The sequence below is a fragment of the Aspergillus sydowii genome, assembly GCF_001890705.1.
Source record: "Aspergillus sydowii CBS 593.65 unplaced genomic scaffold ASPSYscaffold_9, whole genome shotgun sequence".
NCBI lineage: Eukaryota > Fungi > Ascomycota > Eurotiomycetes > Eurotiales > Aspergillaceae > Aspergillus > Aspergillus sydowii.
The window spans coordinates 285,754-303,971 of NW_024467867.1; the positions used below are offsets into that span (position 1 = coordinate 285,754).

Sequence of the window (18,218 nt, forward strand, 5' to 3'; positions counted from 1 at the left end):
TTGTTAGGTCCTCATTCACTGGTTTTCTGAGTTGTCCAACGAACCCCCTCAGCAGTTGCATCACTCACAAGTTGGAGTTGGCTTTTTCATCGTGCCACTCCCTTTGATGGCTTTCCTCTCTCAGGCTCATCCTGGCTGAACCTCCCTTTCTCCGCGTCCCTCCCTTTGGCTGTACCCTTATGATGCGCCGTGCCCCCCGCAGCCTCCGCTGTGTTCGCGATCTCGCGTCAGTCTAAGCTTTTGCTTGAGACGGTAAAAGAGAGAGGGAAATAAAAAGACAAAAATAAGAGAAGGCTAGAAAGACACATACGAAGAGTGTTGCCATGTCCCTCATGCACGACTCGTTACCGCCCGGTGCGGAGAACCCGGAGATCGAGGAAACTGTGGAGGATGTTGGGGAAGATGACCACAGCCTTTGGGATATGGTAGATACTGCCCTGGAACAATCATCGCTTGCTTCAACGCAGCGCCCTTTGTCTACTTTCGAACGAGTCATCACAACGCATACTCCGATCCTTGAATCCCTGCTACTCCAGACGCCGACCGCTACCATCCTCAGACTCTCCCATGCCTCCCGGTACCTACGATCTTTTCTCCGCTCATATCCAACAGCATGGAAATACCTATCATTTCGTTTGCTATACCCTTCTGGTACACCGTCACCGCTGCGGATTGTGATGCCTGGCTCGTCGGATCCCAGAATACCACGACAGTCTCGCCCGTATGCTCTCGACCAGCTTTTGATGAACGTGGTGGTGCCGTTTAGTCCGTGTTTGAAGAGCCTGGAGCTGGATAACACAGCGGTCTCTGGACAGATCCTTATCTCTACTGTTTTACATTCGCGGCGGGAAACGCTGGAACACCTTTCTGTTCGTGGATGCAAGAATGTCTCGCTGAAATACCATATTATTCCGTACTTGATGATGTTCGGGCTGCAGTACGATGTCAGCATGGAGGATAACATTGGCAGTTCGCCGTCTACGAAGCATCTTGCTCTGAAAAGTGTCTACACTTATCGATGTCGCCATCATCGACGACGGCCTTATCTCTCTTCGTCTCTCTCCCGAAAAGACTCGGACTCGGAACCTACTCATGAGCTGGTAAATCTCTGCCACAAACTTGGGATCTGGACGGACACGGCTTGGTGCTCTACCCCGGCTGGTAGATGTTTCCGGAGGAGGGGCTACGTCGCTATGCGGGCTCCACAGGGCTCACCTGAAGTGTGGGTAGTTTTTGATCGGCTCTGGCGCTCGAAGAACTGGATCGGCCCGGTTGACGCACCAGTCAATCGTCCATCACAAAAGGACGGTAAATTGTGGGAGCACGATGAGACCGGATGCTTTGGTGAGGCCCTTGGTACCGGAGAGAAACGGGATGTGAGCGAGGGGAAGATGATGTCGACACACCTGCGCCGAAGCCATCGACGGTTTGTTGAGAATATTCGCTGTGACAATTGCTGCGAGGTAGTCAATGAGCGGTGCGAGCAATGTAGTATCTTGATGCATTGCGTTGGGTGTCGGAAGACGCTCTGTGCTAGCTGTGCATACGAACGGCCGTATCTTCATTCTCAACCACCTAAATCATCTACGACAGGAGCGTCGGATGACCCTTTCTGGTGGGCTCCTGGCTCCACTACCTCGCCTAGTTTGATGTACGATCCTGTCGAGAATACGCAAAACGATACAACCGTACAGCCCAACGTCCCTGCATCTTATCCCTCATTGAAATTTCACTGGTGCTGCACTGAGCCAATATTTTCAGGAGGTGGAGGTATTAGCATCGGTACGCCGAACCGAGATGTTGACCAAGTCCGCGCGGCTCCCTTACCCCGTGGCCAGGGCTGGGAAGACTTGGAGTATTCAGCACAGGAATGGAGCAGGTCGTTTCCCAAGTATGCCTATGGAGACCCACGCAAGCCGGACTATACACTTGAAGCTGGGCATATTGCTATGATGAAATGGCTGCTGGGTCCCCCCGATCGACAGGCTTCTTCTTGCCCGAGAAACCTTTGCAAGGAATGTTATGATACCCCACAGTGGAAGGTGCATTGTAAAAGCTGCTCCAAGCCATTGTGCATTGAACATGATCTGCGTGGTCTCCGCCTAAGAATCTGTGGATATCGAGATCTCACGTTGGAAAAACTAGCAATACAAAATCGAACCGAACCGTCAGTAACAACGAGCTCCTCAGAACCTCAAGTCGCCGAATCATCTTCAACACCTTTTCCTAATCCTGCAGCCACCGGCTTTGATCTTCCGTATAGAACCCAGCGGCTGATCGATTCCACCACGAGCAGCTTCACTGAAGACCAACCAGACGTTAATCCTCAACCCCTTGCAGGCTCCAGTGCTGGTCCATCTCAGTCTTCCCACCCCCGCTCCCGCAGCGTGTCCGCTTCGAATTCCAACCGATCCAGATCATCATCTCCGTCTTTCTACTCCGACTCGCCCGTAGAACAGCAGGCTGCAAAATGGCAAGGCTGCCAATCCTTCTTTTGTCCACAGTACCGTCCCCTTGGTGACCAACGCCAGCGCTGTGGTAGTGTTCTCCGCGAATGTACCAGCTGCTCGGTATATGTCTGCCAAGACTGCGTCACTGCGCATCCACCATGCAAATGCTCGTTCTGCGCATCAAACTATATGTGTCCGAATTGTGCCGTACTCCGTGACCGAGATGGCACGTGCCGCCGAGCAGAAGAAGAAAAGGCTCTCCATGAGCAGAAACTCCAGCGCGACTTGCAAAAGTTGGAGCGGATCCTGGAGACAAAAGTCGCCAATGAGGTTGCAGAATATGCAGGCCAGTTCTTCGACTTTGTTGATCCTTCAAGCTCCATGGGCATTCCGGACCCTGGTGTCGATGCTGATGACGGAGAGATCGAGGAGATTGAAGATGTCGCTGATGCTCAATTGTCTTCGTCACACCAAAACACCGACATGCAGGAGAGCTTGTCGCTCCTGGTCATCCAGACTCTGCTAGACGTCAACGAGTAATCTTGCATGTGCATTTCACATCTACCTCATCATCAAGCGTAGTAGAATAACCTGCTCCTTAAGATACCATGGCGTCGGACTGTTAGCGGATCCTCTGTTCTCCTTTACTCATGTTCGTCTTTTTTTCTTTTTGTTTGCACAAGGAGCAAATCGGTATGGAATGGGATACTTAGGCTGGTTGTGATATGGTCTGATTTCATTTTTCGATCTTCAGTGTGATTCTTACTGTCGCGGCTTCGCGGAGCATCTAACGGCGTCTATTTTCTCATCCCATCGGATCACTTACATTGTTTCGAGTAGCTCGTGAGCTAGTTCGTTACCTTCAAAGTACAGTTTGAGCTGTTCCAGCTTAGGCATTGTGAACTAATCAATATATTTTATCATCCTACTCATGCTAGTCTCTACTTTTGGCTATACAATCTGTAATATCTAAAAATGGGCAGAAACGTACCATTAAGCTACAGAAACAGCGTATTATAAACTATGGAAGCACCCAGAATAACCAAGCCTGGAGCTCCGCCGATCAGTAAAGATTGCCCCGCCCTCTCGCGCCGCAAGCTCAACCTTCCCCTCCAAAATATTGGACCCAACATTCTCTCCTCTTTCTCCTAATCCTACACCACCTAGAAAGATACCCATGTCCAAGATGTCCGACCAAGAAAAAGAACCCACGCCCGCCGAGCTTGCCGCCCGTGAAGCCGAGGAAAAGCAACGCAAGGCCGCCGAAGAAGCGGAACAGGCTGCGCTCCCCTACAAATGGACACAGACGATTCGCGACGTGGACGTGACGATTCCGGTACCCGGAACACTCAAGGGACGCGATCTGGACGTTTCGCTTAAACGGGATAGTATTCGGGTTGCTGTTAAAGGGCAGGAGGCTATTATTGAGGTCTGTCCATCACCTTGTCTACGAACGGATACGGCCGTGCCTATCCCAGCTACTTGTCTGGTGGCTTTGGTGGTCGCTTTGGCTATCTCTTACTATCGGGAGAATTAGAAGCTAATATGTGTGTTTTGTATGAATACAGGGCTCCTTCCCACACCCCATCAAGCTCGATGAATCATCCTGGACACTGGAGACGACCAAGGCCGGAAAGGAGATCTCGATCCATATGGACAAGGTAAATCAGATGGAATGGTGGGCGCATGTTGTGACAACAGCGCCAAAGATCGACGTCAGCAAGATTACGCCGGAGAATTCGTCACTGAGCGATTTGGATGGCGAGACGAGGGCCATGGTTGAGAAGATGATGTACGACCAGCGGCAGAAGGAGCAGGGAGGTCCGACCAGCGATGAGCAGAGGAAGATGGATCTATTGAAGAAGTTCCAGGCGGAGCATCCGGGTATGTATAAGTATCCCCTTTGGGCTTTGGCTGCTTTGGGTGCTTTGCAGCTGGGATTTGGATTAAATGACTACGATGCTAACAGGTATAATTCACAGAGATGGACTTTTCGAATGCGAAGATGGGTTAATGAGTGGACTAATGATAATGAAGTTGATGATATTTCTGCATCTTGAATTTGTACTGTAGTGTAGATCGATCCCCGAGTTGGAGAAGGCTGAATGCGGGACCGCCGGGCACTTTTACGAGCGTCCTTCTCCCACCTGCCTGCTCATGACAACTCAGCTCGTACTCTGACCCAGGGACTTACGGACGATGAGTCTCTTCTTCTTCATTCATTGTCCCGTCGGGCTGAAACCTGGTTAATCCGCCATGGAAGGCCAAAACGCTCCATTCCGTGTCAAACTCCCATCTAGACCCGAGCAACGCGTCTACCATGCCCGTCGGGCTCATCGCAAGTCGCGCGAGGGCTGTGCGAAATGCAAGCAGCGGCGAGTCAAAGTGCGATTATATCCAACCCCCGGACTATTCATGCGATGTGACTGACAAGAGTAGTGCGATGAAACGCGCCCCCGATGCCAGAAATGCGAGCGACTCGGCCTCGACTGCACTTACGAAGCGATCCTCCCTGCAGGCTGTGCCAAAGTGAAGAAGGGAGACAGCAACGATGCTCTTATTGCACAATTCCTCGCTCGAGTTCCCGTAAACGCACCTGACAGTACGGCGCACTCCCTCGCCATCCGTGCAGTTGCGATGCAGGTCAATCACATACTGGATCTCAAACAGGTCAAGTTCAAGGAGTGCTTTAGTAATTTGGATACGTTGCGCCTTTTCCAGGATAGGATTACGCCGACAATCATCAGTAATTCGGGAAGAGATGTTATGCGAGGGAAGATGATTCGGTTGGCGTTGCAGGTATTTGGAACCTCTATCGCAACAAGAGCCTGGGCTAACATCTTTGGTACAAGTCGCCGTATCTAATGCATAGTATTATTGCTGTTTCAGTTGCGCACCTTCGCAATGCCCTCCCAGATAGCGATACAAGTCTAGATAAATACGGTGTGCTTGAAGCACACCACTGGCAGCACGCGATAAGACAGTACAGCACGGAGCTTCAAGGCCCCATCGGCCCTGAAAACATGGACGCGATGTTCTCCGCCTGTCTCCTAATGACTGTGAACTCCTTCTCAATGGACGAGTACAAACCGCGCAAATCATTCGTCTTCTCGCCGAACCCTGCAGAATCACTGAATTGGCTTTTCGTTCAGTCTGGCCTGCGCCATCTACTTGGCCATGCCAAGCCCTGGTTGCGGAAAAGTATGTGGTTCGATATGTTCATGGAGTCCAGAGATGAGCTTTTTGAAGATACCCGGCCTGGAAGAGTGGGCCTACACCCCGAGCTTGCAGACCTATGCGGCATAAACGAGTCCTCAACGGAAGAGAACAACCCATATCTTTGGCCGCTACGAATGCTCTCGCCGATCCTGAGGCTCGAGCCGTCAGCGAAGACGTTCCCGCGGATAACGACCTTCATGGGACGCCTTCTACCACCTTATTATGAACGCTTGATCGCAAAAGACCCGCCTGCTTTGATAATCCTCAGCTGGTGGTTGGTGCTCATGCAGAAAGTCAACTTGTGGTGGGTGCAGAACCGCGCCAAGTCTGAATGTGCTGCTATCTGCATGTACCTAGAAGACAGCTGCGATCCGCTCGTCCTGCAGCTCCTAGAGTTCCCTGCTGAAGCGTGCGGGTATCTTCTTCAGCATGTCCAGTTGGAAATCGCCTTCGGGAATCCGCATCCCAACTTGGAACTGGGTCCTTTCCACCCATTACAGAGTGTGTCCGAACCATCTCATGAGGGGGAGATAGTTGAGGTCTCTGATGATCTTTCTCTTTAAGATCTGTGATCATAACAGTCCTGGAGTTGTCGTCCCTTTCGCGATTATAGACCATGAACCCTGGACGATTCTTGAATGTGATGCATAAAGCGTTTCCGAACAATACTCTTGGGAGCTACCATTCCAGCGGTCTCCGGAGGCTTCTCAGCTGTTGTCCATTTTGTCTGAAGCGCACTCGACAGCACCTCACGGTGCTGTTGCCGTAACCCAATAGCCACTGGTCAAGTGAATGGCAGAACAATAGTGAGAAGCCCTACAACCCGGAACAAGTCCCCGGTAATCTGTCATTCCCGCACACTATTGCACCAAGTCAAAACGAAGTCCATAATGTCTGTCGGTATGCGACTTCGTTGGGAAGTCGCGTTGAAGGAAGTCGCAACCATGAGTCCCCAAACCAAGCGTCAAATATTTCGAACCCCGCTTTAATATAAATTATCTTATCCTGATACAGATATCTAGTCTCCATTTTTATCTTGACATATTTTCATTGCCGTCTATTCAATTCTTATATATCCATATTGAACCCCTGCCGAACGACGCTTTAACTATGACAAACGAAGAAGGCGTTACCAATGGCGACGCTACCACATCCAATACAGCTGAACCGCTTAAGGATAGGACTGAGAGGTTGATGTCGGAACTTCGCGAAGCTGTTATGCGTTTCGAGCCAGAGAAGGTCAAAAGGCTTCTGGTGCATGATAAATGTCCCATTGATCGGACGATCATCAAGGATGCAGCAGTGGTGTACTATAACAAGGCTGTCTTCGAGGTTCTCGCGTCACAACTTTCCAAGCAACGACAGGTTCTTTTGAAGCTCGCTCGAGAATATCTATCAAGCGAACAGCTATTCCAACTACGCATACATCACGAGAAGCGCAATCTAAATGCTCAGGCCGCTTCGGTGGCAGTAGCTCTAATCGCAAGCAATGCGGCCGATTACGAGACAGTCAGGCTGCTTGTTCCCGATATTATTTTCCCAAGCAGTGCCACATCCCTCTACTTTCTGGTCGGCTGCAACAGGGACGCGGCGCATATACTGTACAATACTGGTTTCATGAACGTGGACGAATTGGACCATCTCATGTACTCGCCGCTTGCAGCATTGACCATACCGAAACTGACCGGCTACGCTGGTGAGTATAGGGTCGACACTGCCGCGCGTGCTTCCTTCAACTATGTCAAAATATGTACATGGTTCCAAGCTAAGCAGGCCCTGTTGCATCGCGTGTTCGGATTGGCGCAGGGAACGCCCCTGTACTATGTTGCTGGCGAGCTTGGAAAAGCCTTCGCGGCTTTATATGAGGAACAACCGGTAAAGAACCCGGAGGAAACTACAGAGTCGCCTAGCTATCAATTTGCCATGGACTTCGCAATGCTGATCCAGCCGTACATATCCAATTCACCCATCATCCGAGAGATAATGCATGATACAAGCCACCGCGACCAGTTTTCTTGCCCATGTTCTGCTGAAGGCTCCCTTCCACTGAACGTCCTACTAAATGAGATCATTATCAACCACTTCCTGGTCAATAAGATTAAGACCGCAGTAGTAATAAGCAAGTTGGTTGGAGCTTTTCTCTTCTCCCAGCAGCCGACAGTGTATCTCGATCATCTCGAACATGTCGCCTCAACAGTGCTCCGTGCCTGCTCGTTTGCAAGCCTCGGCCTTGCGCATACGTGTCGATCTGCAAGCACTAGTCGCCTCGCCGTGATGCTCACCGAGAGACGGAATACTCACGATGAATTGGACAATCTGGTTTCGGCATATGAGGCGAGATTTCAACAGTCAAACAAGTCGTTAGCGATATTTCTCATAACCGATTGGGCGATGGATATGGATGCGTTGCCAGTTGCGAAAAAACTATCTTAGGTTCTAAGAAATTGTCAAGTCGATGATCGGTAGTTTACCCAGACTAGATATTTATAATAGGATAGCTTGCTTTCAGTGCTCCAACTGGCGTTCGTTCAGGCTAGATATCATGGGTGGTTAATTTATCTAACAAACATCCTCAACCTTTACCTCCTTTCCATCATGCTCACCCAGATCAATCTTAAGGGTCCTTCCAAATACCTCTAGAAGCATCTCAAAGCACACCTTGCTAATAGCCGGATCGTACCGCCCTTTGCTGAGCTCATCGCGGATAAACGCGTCTATATGTGGTTAGTTATATGTAACTGGTGAGATAGCATACAACCTGAAATGCGAATGGTGAACGAGGGAAAAGACATACGCTGAGCCCAGGCAACCTCATAGAAACTAAACAAAACACCCTTCTCATGGAGCGTAGAGCGAATCAGGTCCCGCCCCGCGGGGGGAACATGCGTGTCGTTTTTGCCAAAGATCTGTCGCAAATCAAGATCATCAACCACTAAACCAGACCACGCCCGACATAGCTTGAAAATCCAATGTGTACATAGAACAAACATACCATAACAAGTTCTCCCTTAATATCACCCGCCCTCTTCAGCGAATCATCGTCCTTGCCCTTTCCCAATGTACGGCTGTGGATATCCGTCGCGAAATAGCACAAGGCTGCTTGGACTCTGTTGTCCAGCGCACAGCGGTACGCGAGATGTCCACCTAGACACATCCCCGTGGCCCCGACCCGGCCTGTACATGTTGGCAGACTGAGCAGATACGAGACGGATAGGGTTGCGTCTTCGTCGTAGGCGGAGAGTTTCTATCACGCACGGCCCGTACATTAGCACGACTCACTTGCAACTCCAACTAACATTCCAGTGTCGGAGAGAAGTAGGGGAGGGCGACCGAGGGCCGTACCTTTGAGATCTTCCACTCATTCCCCTTATCAGTGTCCTCGGCGTTATAGCTTAGTGCTTCGGGCCCCGTAAACTCGTGGTAGCTCGATGGTGCAACGACGATGTATCCTTGTCCAGCGATTTGGCGGGCGAAACGGGCGACGGGGCCGGTTACTTTGTCCACCAAAGATACCAATTAGCTATTTTGCTCTTTATTTTATATGGGAAGGTGGGTTTGATCTGATGTACACGTACCCTGGTAGATCTCACTAAATACGACGACACCGGGGAAACGTGCATTGGGATATCCTGGGATGGTGGGGTGGAAGACATATATTCCTGTTTGGTGGTTAGCAAGCGGATCGCTCGGTGATTGTTAGGACCGGGTGGACAGACGCATTGAGCCATTGCCGTCTGCGGTTGTGGGGACATCGTGATGATACTCCTTGATCAACATTGTGACTGCTTTTATGTCAATTGGTGTTAGGTTATTGAGCTTGTAGCTTGGAGCTTGAGCTTTCTACGCTGCAGTGCGGGGTGACTGATAAGGGAATCACGTGATAGATATGCCATTTTTTATTATCGGTGATGCTCTAGATCATGCGTGTCTTAAATATAGATTATCGTTATTAGAATTTGGCGTCATGGCCATCCAGATATGACCAGCAAGCTTGTATCCTTTGTATTGGTGAAGAAAACAACAAAGGAGAGGGGTAAAAAAAAAAGGAAACCAAGAGGGTTAGAAAACAGATGCAGAAGCGAAGAAAATAGATACAGCGAATGGTAAAACAGATCAAGGGCTGATAGACCCCGAAAGAGACCGCGAGCGAGGATGTCACAATACAACCTTGGCGTCGAGCGGTTGGTTGACTGAGTAGACTTGAATGGGTAGTCCATAATTTAGTGGACTAGACTCAGATGTGGAGGAACGCGTTTAGAACACGTACTATAGGAAATTAGTGTGTGGTCATATAAGTGCCAGTACTTATACATACAGGGATGAAAAGGTATGGGACCTGTCTCTCGTACTCGGCCCAAGCCTCGCCGTACTTGTTGCGGCAGCGCTGAATGTCCCGGAGAGCACGATGCGAGATCATGCACGCAAAGAAGACGGGGTAGAACCAAGGGAATGGGCTGTTGAAACCGGTGATAAGGCCCCAGTTAAGAGCAAAGTAGAGGTCGCAAGTGTAGTGGATCTTGCGAGCCTTGCCGTCTGTGACAGTTAGTACAGTCCGCGAGATTCGCTTAAAAAAAAAGACACTTACACCAGCCGTCAACCAAGATCTTGGAGCCGTCCGCGGCAGTGATAGTCTTGGGGTTCTTGATGGTTTGCCAAGGCAGTTGGGGGAAAGCCTTGCGGAACACAGTGGTGCCACGCTCCTGCTGGCGGTATCGGTTCTTCTGGCTGTTCGTGGTATCCCAGACCCAGTAAACAAACAGGTAGGCCACATAGAGGAAGGCCAGGAAATAGCGGTTCCAGTGGTAAGTAGCGGGGTCGTGGTTGGCAAGGTAGATTGTGCAGTGGCAGTAACTCAAGGGCACACCAGCCAGGTTCCAGAAGATCAGCATAAAGCCCCATTTTTCATAGTACATATCCCTGAGAACGTTAGCTAAACGAACGGCTGGTTTCATGCTTGCGCAAACTTACCATGTAGACACAATGCATTCTTCACCCTTCGAGCAGGCGTTCGCATAGAGGAAATGGGCCATCAACAAGAACCCAACTTCTCCAGAAACGTATCCATAGACTTCATACTGTCTCGCAGCAGTACCCATGGTGACAAGCAGAAGAATGTACCAGGGCAGACGGACTTCGAAGAACATCTTGAAATCCAAGATGCCGAACATCCGAGGGTTGAGCTCTGCTCCCATGAAGAAGTCATAGATGGGGTATCCGGTCATACGGTGCTCCGCTCCACGAGCCAATGCCGAAAAGTAGGCGATAAAGGCGACGATAAATCCAGACAGGATAGCCACGCTCATGAGAGGACCGAACTCATCGATGATTGTGTACAACTTGAAAATTCCGGTGAAGTGGAGCGTGCAAGCGATCGCGATCGTAGTCCAGAACGACCAAAGCGCAGAGCAGTAGTACGGAAGCTGCTTGCCTCCAAGGTGAGGCAGAGGGCGACCCATGACAGTGATTCCAGGGATAAGCAGATAGCAAGCACCCTCAAAGATGAAAAAGACCCAGTAGATTGTCCACGCCTTGAGAGACGGGAATGCACCTTCGTACGTCAAATGGCCGAGGTGCGCGAAAAATTCCGACATGCTCTGACCCTCTGAAGGACGAGGGAACTTGCCATCATAGTAGGTTGCACCGATCCACATGTAGTACATAAGGAGAGGGAATCCGATCATCATCGAGAGGACACCGGCAGAACCACCGAATTCGTAATGTCCGCTGTAGTCGACCTTGGGATCCTTGCCTTCCACCCAGCCATCAACGATACGTTCCTTCTTGGCCTTGGAGTGTCCATTGGCGAGCCCATTGCTCGACGCAGCGTTGTCCTCGTCCTCGGAGATATCTTCGCTCTTCACGCGCGCAGAGCGTCGTCGAGTAGTCGATCTTGTCCGGCTCCTGGACTCGGTCGCTGAATCGGATGGCTCCTCGGACGGCGCAGCGCTGCTGCGGGTGACTCGACGGCCACCGGGCGTCTCGACGTAGCCGGGACGGTCAACTTTCCTAATCAGACGATAGATAAGCAATTGGCTTTAGAAGACGGCTTCCAAGGGGCATCCGACACAGCGGAGAGGGGTGAGTGGCTGTCGCAAGGAGAATTGTACCCCTGATAACAGAGTGGCAACTTACTTGGGGGTTCTCCCCGTCTGCGAGCGAGTGACGGTCATGATCTTGTCGGCATGCGAGAATTGGCAATTTAACCTTTCCAAAAAAGAAGTCTGAGAAGGAAGAGCGACGGCTGCCGGCACGGGAGAGAGAAGGGAAAGACTGGGAGGGCGGAATGTTTTGGCTTTTGGCGGGAGGACAACAAAAATAAAGCCGGGGAACTTTTTAGCTCGGCGATCTTTAAGGGGCCAACAACCAACCAAGGAATGCTCCACATCAGATCGCTTGCAGGCCCAAGCAGTTCGCTCTTGTCTGTCGGATTCTAGTGTATTTACTATTTAAGCATTTCCAATGTTCTTCTAATTCAGGGCTATGTAGTGTATGATTCGTGAAATGCAAACAATGGCCGTCGACTCCTGTCCGGTTTATCCCAATCAAAATACCGCTTTCGAACAGACGTCTAAGAAGAAAAATACAGAAGAGATATTACAAGGCAGTCAAGCACCCCGTTGAATATTGGTGGACATGAGTGTTATCTTCTTGTTCTTCTTTCCCTTCTTTTTCGCCTGCGAGGAAGGATTATTCTCATCCACCGCGGTTTGAGCAATCAACTCGCTCTCCTGATGGGCAAACAGCTCGTCTTCCCACCCTTCTCGCCAACCGTCTCGAGGAGTTGCCCTGAGGTGGTCGGGCTTTGTTGCAGGTCCTGCTACAGCAGCGGTTCCCCAGACAGTGCGGGCGCCGGGAGGGCTGGTCGAAGGACTAGCCAATGCACTGAAATGGGATGGTGGTCGAGGAGGTGAGGCGGAAAACCCAAGTTCGATGTTTCCAGCATCGGCTGCGCCTGCTAATGGTATAAAATCACGGTCGGAGAATGGTCGATCGCTGGTGCTGATGCTCGGTCTCTTCTGACGCGCTGCAGCCCAACGCTTCTCATCCTCCTCTTTCTCAGCTTTGACGCGACTCTTTTCTTCACGAACTTCTTTCTCTTTATTCCGCTTCCGTCGCTTTCCTATTTCTGTGCTAAACTGTNCTAGAACCTCTGGCATGACCACATCTCTCCAATCGCACTCGAGGAAATTGACTTCACAGCCCTGAGGGAGATGACCGAGGTACTTGACGCGTTTGCGCAGCTCGTCATCCATGATATGGCCCGTAGTTATGTGTTCGACGCGAGGTAGGATGGTTGCGGGAAACGAGGAGTAGTCTCCAAATGCGGTTTTGAGGATGCGGATATCAAGAGGAGAAAGGTAGTAATGTGGTAGAGCTTGGTAGAAGTAGTATGGCTGGTCGGCAGGATGAGGCGCGTTTGCACTCTTTTTCCGGTCCGACTGTGCATTATTTCGACCAGTCGCAGGGTGCTTTTGTTTGGACTTTGTGCCATTCGTTGTTTCCAAGTCTATATTATTTATCGCCTCGGTTGTTTGGTCAATTTCACTCTGCATGATCGGTTCCTCACTAGGTGAAGATTTGCCTGCCTTGGTGGCATGCTGTGATGCATACATGAGCGCAACTTCCTCCGGCGGCTCCTGGTGGGTAATTGGATCTTTCGGTGGTTTATTGACGACTGGGTGAGGTGAGACTTCAGGAGGGTTCCCGATCCCTTGGAGTCTTTGCTTGGCTTCGTTTATGGCCGACACGGCCTTTTTGGTCCATGTGGTCTCGTCTCCAAACAAGACCTCGTCTTCTTGCTCCTGCCTCTGCAAATCTTCAATCTCGGTATCATATTGGGCGTTCATGTAGTCTTCTCCCCCCTTCATGATACGCGCATAATCCGCCACTTCCGCAGCGTGGTACCAGGGGATATCCTCTTCCGGAGCAAGACTCTCAGCACCGTCCCTGGGTAGGGCGAGGGTACTGCGCGTGTCCCTTTTGACAAGTCTCAGCACAACGTCACCACCCTCGAAAGGAAGAACCCCTTCTTGGCCGCTGAACCACCTCACTGGCCGGGTTTCCGAGATGTATATTATATCCCAGCAAATAGGGCACTTTTTGCAGCGCGCCTTCCTTTCGGGAGCTGGATTCTCGTTGTCTGTCGAGTGCATAAAACGAATCAGACAGGGCAGACAGAATATATGTCCACACCGAGCCATCCGAGGTGCCACAGGTGTAGACAAGCAAATAGGGCAGCTGGACGCCTGAGTCTGGGCAGAAACAAGTATTTGAAGAATCGAGTCCCAGTCAAGGTGGACGTCGGCATTAACTGCTTGTGCATGGTAGACGCGGTTTGGTGTTACGATGAAGCGATAATTGGCATGAACGTAGCGGGCCTTGTCCATCGCATGATAGCCAGACCCAAGACCCCATGATGTGTAGCGGCGGGGGTTCCGTGGGGGAGGATGATGGTATTCGGGGCGAGGGGGTAGAGAAAAGTTCATTAAGTGGGTGATGGACGTCTGTCCCTTCCGGCTGGTTGTCGATCTCATGATGGTCTACATACTCGATCAGCTAGGCCAATTGGTAAAATTGCCCAGGGGAGCACCCACCGACTCATCAATATCATCATCCAGTAACCGAGGACGCCTTTGCCGCTTGTGCTGGCTTTTCAGAGCCTGGTTGTTTCGAGCAGAGCTTGAACTCCTCGACGCTAACCCAGCTCCAAAGCTGCCTGATCCTCCCACGCGTCTGGTACCACTATCGATTGCAGGTGCGGAGTGGAATGTCGAAGATGACGACTTATTCGGGATGTTCACCGCCTTAGAAGAGGGAGGAGCCTGGCCAGAATTGGACGACATTGCTTGCCTATCGGAAAGCAAACAATGTCTGTAGATTTGGGACAGTGAGGGGAGTTTCCAACATGTATTGATATGAGGGGTTGAGTCACGAAGACTCGGACGGGGGCGTCTCCCGCAGGGGGTACAATCCAAGCAGCAAAACGAGATTTCTTGTTATCCCAGCAATGGATGCGAGCAAACGGATCAAATGAAACCCCGAGGGGCAGCAGCAGGAGAGGAGAAGCACCAGAAACCTGATCCTCCTCCGGCTCAAGGCGAAAAGAGGGAGAAAATCGAGTGAGGGGCGAGCCGTGACGGTATGTCATCGCTGGTCTTGGCGCTGGGAGCCTCAGGCACGTGCCGCCCGCCGAAGCCCCGAAAAAAACATCATCTCAGCCCAGTTGGGGAACTCGTCGTCTTTCTGCCGCTGCCCGTTCCCGGTCCCTCCCTCCTCCTTCGCCCGCCCTCTTGGTCCCGGGCTGTTCTATCGATTCCCACTTGCAAACTTGCGAGCTCCTTGCATTTCCGGTTTGTATCTCTCCGCTTTTTTCGCTCTCTTTCACACCACGGCCTCCTCCCTTCCGTGCGTTTGCCATTGGCGCACCAAGCTAACACACCACCTCGTCTCTGTCTCCAGAATTCCCTCCGCCGACATTCCCCGGTACAACTGCAACGAACTCTCCCTTTTCATCAATCTAGCTGTCTCGAGGGATAATGGCCGCCTTCTAGGCTCAGCGTCCTCTCTCGAACCTTCCTTCAAATCCTCATATGGCTCCCATTGAGGCAACGCGCGGCTGAAATTGTCAAGGCGGCCATTCTACGTGCCTGGACATGATGAACCATCATCTGCCCGCAATGCCCCATGGGCAGCCACCCATTCCTGCGCCTCGGCGCCAGCAGGACGTTCCTTACGCGAGCGGACCTCCCAATATGCGGTCGCCTCCCGCCTATATGGGTTATCCGCCTCAGATGAACGGCCACCACCCCCCTCCGGCCTACCCTCCGCACCAGTACCCCCAGTGGTATGCACCTTTTCCGCCGATGCAGATGCCTCCTCGTGCATACCCCAATCCCTACGCCCCGGCATTCATATCTTCCTACCCTCCACAGCAGCCCCTAATGGCTCCGGCCCATATGCCGCCACAATCGCTTCCTCTCCAACCGAGAGCTACAACCCCCTTCCAGAACCCGATGTCGCCGTCTATGGGCCCTGTCCCTGGAGCGCTCCCACCACAAGCTCAATCCCCTGTGGTCATGCCAGTTCATTCTACACCTAGCCCGGCCACCACGTCGTCCCCCGGTCCGGCTCCGGTCAACACTGTTCCGCCGCCAAAAGAACCCTTCCGCGCTCCGGTAAGATATCTCCCGCTGTTTTAGTAGTCCGCAATTGATAGCTAATAAGTAAATATAGCTTCCATGGCTTTCGAACCCCGATAGTCCTTTCCCGGCCAGGGCTCCCCGTAGACAGCGCAAGACCCGCAACCTGCAGGCTTCTTCCCTTTCAGTGGAGCTTCCTATGAAGGATGGACAAGGATCTCAAAGGGGTGGAGAGCCAAGACAGGCCAAGGCCCAGCAAGCTGAGGTGCAGACGCCTTCTGAGCCCCAAACCCCAACTTTGTCGGCTGCCCCATCCATCGCGGATTCCACTCAGCCCACGACGCCGTCTTCAGCTGTGCAAAGCTCATCCGCGCGCCCCCAGAGCCAGAACAAGACCCCGAAGGCAGCTGCTCCCGTTGTCCCCGTTGTCCCCGTTGTCCCGGCCATCCCAGCGCCCAACGCCTCGCGTCGTGCAACCAAGAGTGACGATGCTAGCCGCCCCTCCGAGATACCGAAATCGACCTCAGAGGTTGCTGGTCCAGCCGCCGAAGAAGTATCGGACACTGCCGAACGGTCCAATGAACCGGCTGAGACCAAGCAAGAGGCTCCCGCGAAGCCCGCGGCGCCGAAATCGTGGGCAGACTTGGTTCGAAACAAGAACCTCGCCCGCGCTGCGGCTGGCCAAAGTGCTCCATCGCCAGGAGTAATCAATGGTGCTGGAAAGCCTCGAAACCAAACCATCGCTGATGTTGTTGCAAACCTGGGAGATGATGTTTCTCAGTACAGTGACAAGGTGACTTTCCTTGAACCTCGAGGCCTCGTCAACACCGGCAATATGTGCTATATGAATTCAGTTCTTCAGATTTTGGTTTCGTGCGTGCCATTCTATCAGTTCCTCGACCACATTGGGAAGCGCGCGTCCCACAGCATTCACAGCGACTTCCCCATGGTCGATGCTCTGATTATGTTTATGAAAGAGTTCCGTGTCATTGATGCGGCCGATGACGAGGAGCAACTGCGGATGAGATTGAAGGCCAACGAACTTGAGCAATACGGAGAGGCGTTCACCCCGGAATTTGTGTATGAGGTTATCCGTCAACTGCCGCGTTTCCGAGACATGCGTCGCGGACACCAGCAGGATGCTCAGGAATTCCTGGGGTTCCTTCTTGAAGAAATGCACGAGGAATGCGCTCGCGCGGCCAAGGATAAGGATTCGTCCAAATCTCCTGCGACGAGCGTTGGCCCTGCCGCATCTTCTACCGACGGCGAGGGCGCTGACGGATGGTTGGAAGTTGGCCACAAACAGAAATCCGCTGTTACGCGCTCGTCTGGTCACATTGCGTCGGAATCTCCGATCACGAAGATCTTTGGCGGCAAAATCCGATCCGAGTTCCGTGTCCCTGGTAACAAGGCGTCGGTGACCCTTGAACCGTATCAGCCTCTTCAGCTTGACATTGGCGCACCCGATGTCCACAACATTGTGGATGCTCTGAAGGGGTTGACCAAGCCGGAAAGCATCCAGGGAGACTTCAACTCTTCTCGCGGCCCCAATGTCACTGCCACGAAGCAAGTTTTTATTGAGATCCTGCCTCCTGTTCTCATTCTTCACCTGAAGCGGTTCCAGTACGACAGCGTTACACACGGGACCCAGAAGATCTGGAAGAAGATCGGATACCCTCTTGATTTGGAGATCCCGCGAGAGGTATTCCCTCCCCACCGACGTAATGTTATGATGGCCCAGGGCGGTCTCCCGAAATACCGACTTGTTGGAGTTATTTACCACCATGGAAAGAATGCCAGCGGCGGTCACTATACCGTCGATGTGCGTCGCCAGGAGGGCCGTGAATGGATCCGTCTCGACGACACCGTCATCCGTCGGATCAGGAACGAAGATGTGGCGGAGGGAGGTGGAGAAGAAGACCCCAAGGTGCTGGCCACTGCGCTGGAACAGCACAAGCGCGACAACTCGCCTGCCAACATTTACGACCACATCGATCAAGGCGAGCAGTCCGACGATGGCCGAGGCTGGAGCCAGGTTAATGGCACCGGCTCGGGTGGTCACTCGAGCAAGAAGTCCACCTCAGCTGCTGTCAACGGAACTCCTAACGCTTCCGGAACCCCCTCTGGTGTCCGTACCCCGCTTGGACGGTACGGAACCCGGGACAACAAGGTGGCGTACTTGTTGTTCTACGAGCGTATCCCATGATCGCGCTCTACCCATTTCAACCTAGGGAGACGACGGCTTGAAGAATTGAGGGACGCTATTTTCAACAACTTACCTACTTATCAACCAATCCCCATAGATCGTGCAATCTGATCAGTTGCACGACTGTCTACTTTTTTTTTTATCGTGCACATGATCCCACATCTAACTCCCGACTTTGATCAACAAATATCTACACCCGAGGAT

At 52.0% G+C, this 18,218-nt stretch overlaps 7 protein-coding genes across 7 annotated transcripts; 5 read left to right on the top strand and 2 right to left on the bottom strand.

Annotated features, from left to right (window-relative positions):
* Positions 1 to 323: 323 nt before the first annotated feature.
* ASPSYDRAFT_33482 (uncharacterized protein) lies at positions 324 to 2,990 on the top strand (the record flags this gene model as incomplete). The annotated part of the gene is made up of 1 exon (XM_040845103.1): positions 324 to 2,990. One exon carries the CDS (start codon positions 324 to 326, stop codon positions 2,988 to 2,990), a length of 2,667 nt encoding a protein of 888 aa, XP_040700193.1.
* Positions 2,991 to 3,636: 646 nt separating this feature from the next.
* On the top strand, positions 3,637 to 4,487 carry ASPSYDRAFT_206709 (NudC domain-containing protein; the record flags this gene model as incomplete). Its single annotated transcript, XM_040843910.1, has 3 exons — positions 3,637 to 3,879; positions 4,019 to 4,334; positions 4,433 to 4,487. The coding sequence occupies 3 exons, from the start codon at positions 3,637 to 3,639 to the stop codon at positions 4,462 to 4,464; spliced, it is 591 nt and encodes a 196-aa protein (XP_040700194.1). The 3' UTR covers positions 4,465 to 4,487.
* A 219-nt stretch (positions 4,488 to 4,706) lies between these two features.
* ASPSYDRAFT_156398 (Zn(II)2Cys6 transcription factor domain-containing protein) lies at positions 4,707 to 6,232 on the top strand (the record flags this gene model as incomplete). Its single annotated transcript, XM_040842554.1, has 3 exons — positions 4,707 to 4,835; positions 4,890 to 5,249; positions 5,303 to 6,232. The coding sequence occupies 3 exons, from the start codon at positions 4,707 to 4,709 to the stop codon at positions 6,230 to 6,232; spliced, it is 1,419 nt and encodes a 472-aa protein (XP_040700195.1).
* Positions 6,233 to 6,506: 274 nt separating this feature from the next.
* ASPSYDRAFT_1136647 (uncharacterized protein) lies at positions 6,507 to 8,403 on the top strand. The gene has a single exon (XM_040839959.1). The coding sequence runs from the start codon at positions 6,780 to 6,782 to the stop codon at positions 8,100 to 8,102; it is 1,323 nt and encodes a 440-aa protein (XP_040700196.1). The 5' UTR covers positions 6,507 to 6,779; the 3' UTR covers positions 8,103 to 8,403.
* erg4 (c-24(28) sterol reductase) lies at positions 8,229 to 11,839 on the bottom strand (the record flags this gene model as incomplete). The annotated part of the gene is given in 10 exon segments (XM_040842585.1): positions 8,229 to 8,383; positions 8,464 to 8,575; positions 8,662 to 8,913; positions 9,012 to 9,163; positions 9,245 to 9,354; positions 9,373 to 9,403; positions 9,975 to 10,202; positions 10,255 to 10,586; positions 10,638 to 11,675; positions 11,802 to 11,839. 10 exon segments carry the CDS (start codon positions 11,837 to 11,839, stop codon positions 8,229 to 8,231), a joined length of 2,448 nt encoding a protein of 815 aa, XP_040700197.1.
* Positions 11,840 to 12,084: 245 nt separating this feature from the next.
* ASPSYDRAFT_47692 (RING-type E3 ubiquitin transferase MAG2) lies at positions 12,085 to 14,969 on the bottom strand. Its single transcript, XM_040847486.1, has 2 exons — positions 14,264 to 14,969; positions 12,085 to 14,209 (listed from the first exon to the last, which is right to left on the bottom strand). The coding sequence occupies exons 1-2, from the start codon at positions 14,510 to 14,512 to the stop codon at positions 12,275 to 12,277; spliced, it is 2,184 nt and encodes a 727-aa protein (XP_040700198.1). The 5' UTR covers positions 14,513 to 14,969; the 3' UTR covers positions 12,085 to 12,274.
* Positions 14,970 to 15,346: 377 nt separating this feature from the next.
* ASPSYDRAFT_156515 (mRNA-binding ubiquitin-specific protease UBP3) lies at positions 15,347 to 18,014 on the top strand (the record flags this gene model as incomplete). The annotated part of the gene is made up of 2 exons (XM_040842561.1): positions 15,347 to 15,844; positions 15,903 to 18,014. The coding sequence occupies 2 exons, from the start codon at positions 15,347 to 15,349 to the stop codon at positions 18,012 to 18,014; spliced, it is 2,610 nt and encodes an 869-aa protein (XP_040700199.1).
* Positions 18,015 to 18,218: the final 204 nt, after the last annotated feature.

Bases quoted from the DNA above. Each gene is read 5' to 3' on its own strand.
- ASPSYDRAFT_1136647 (XM_040839959.1), top strand. From the start codon at position 6,780: ATGACAAACGAAGAAGGCGTTACCAATGGCGACGCTACCACATCCAAT.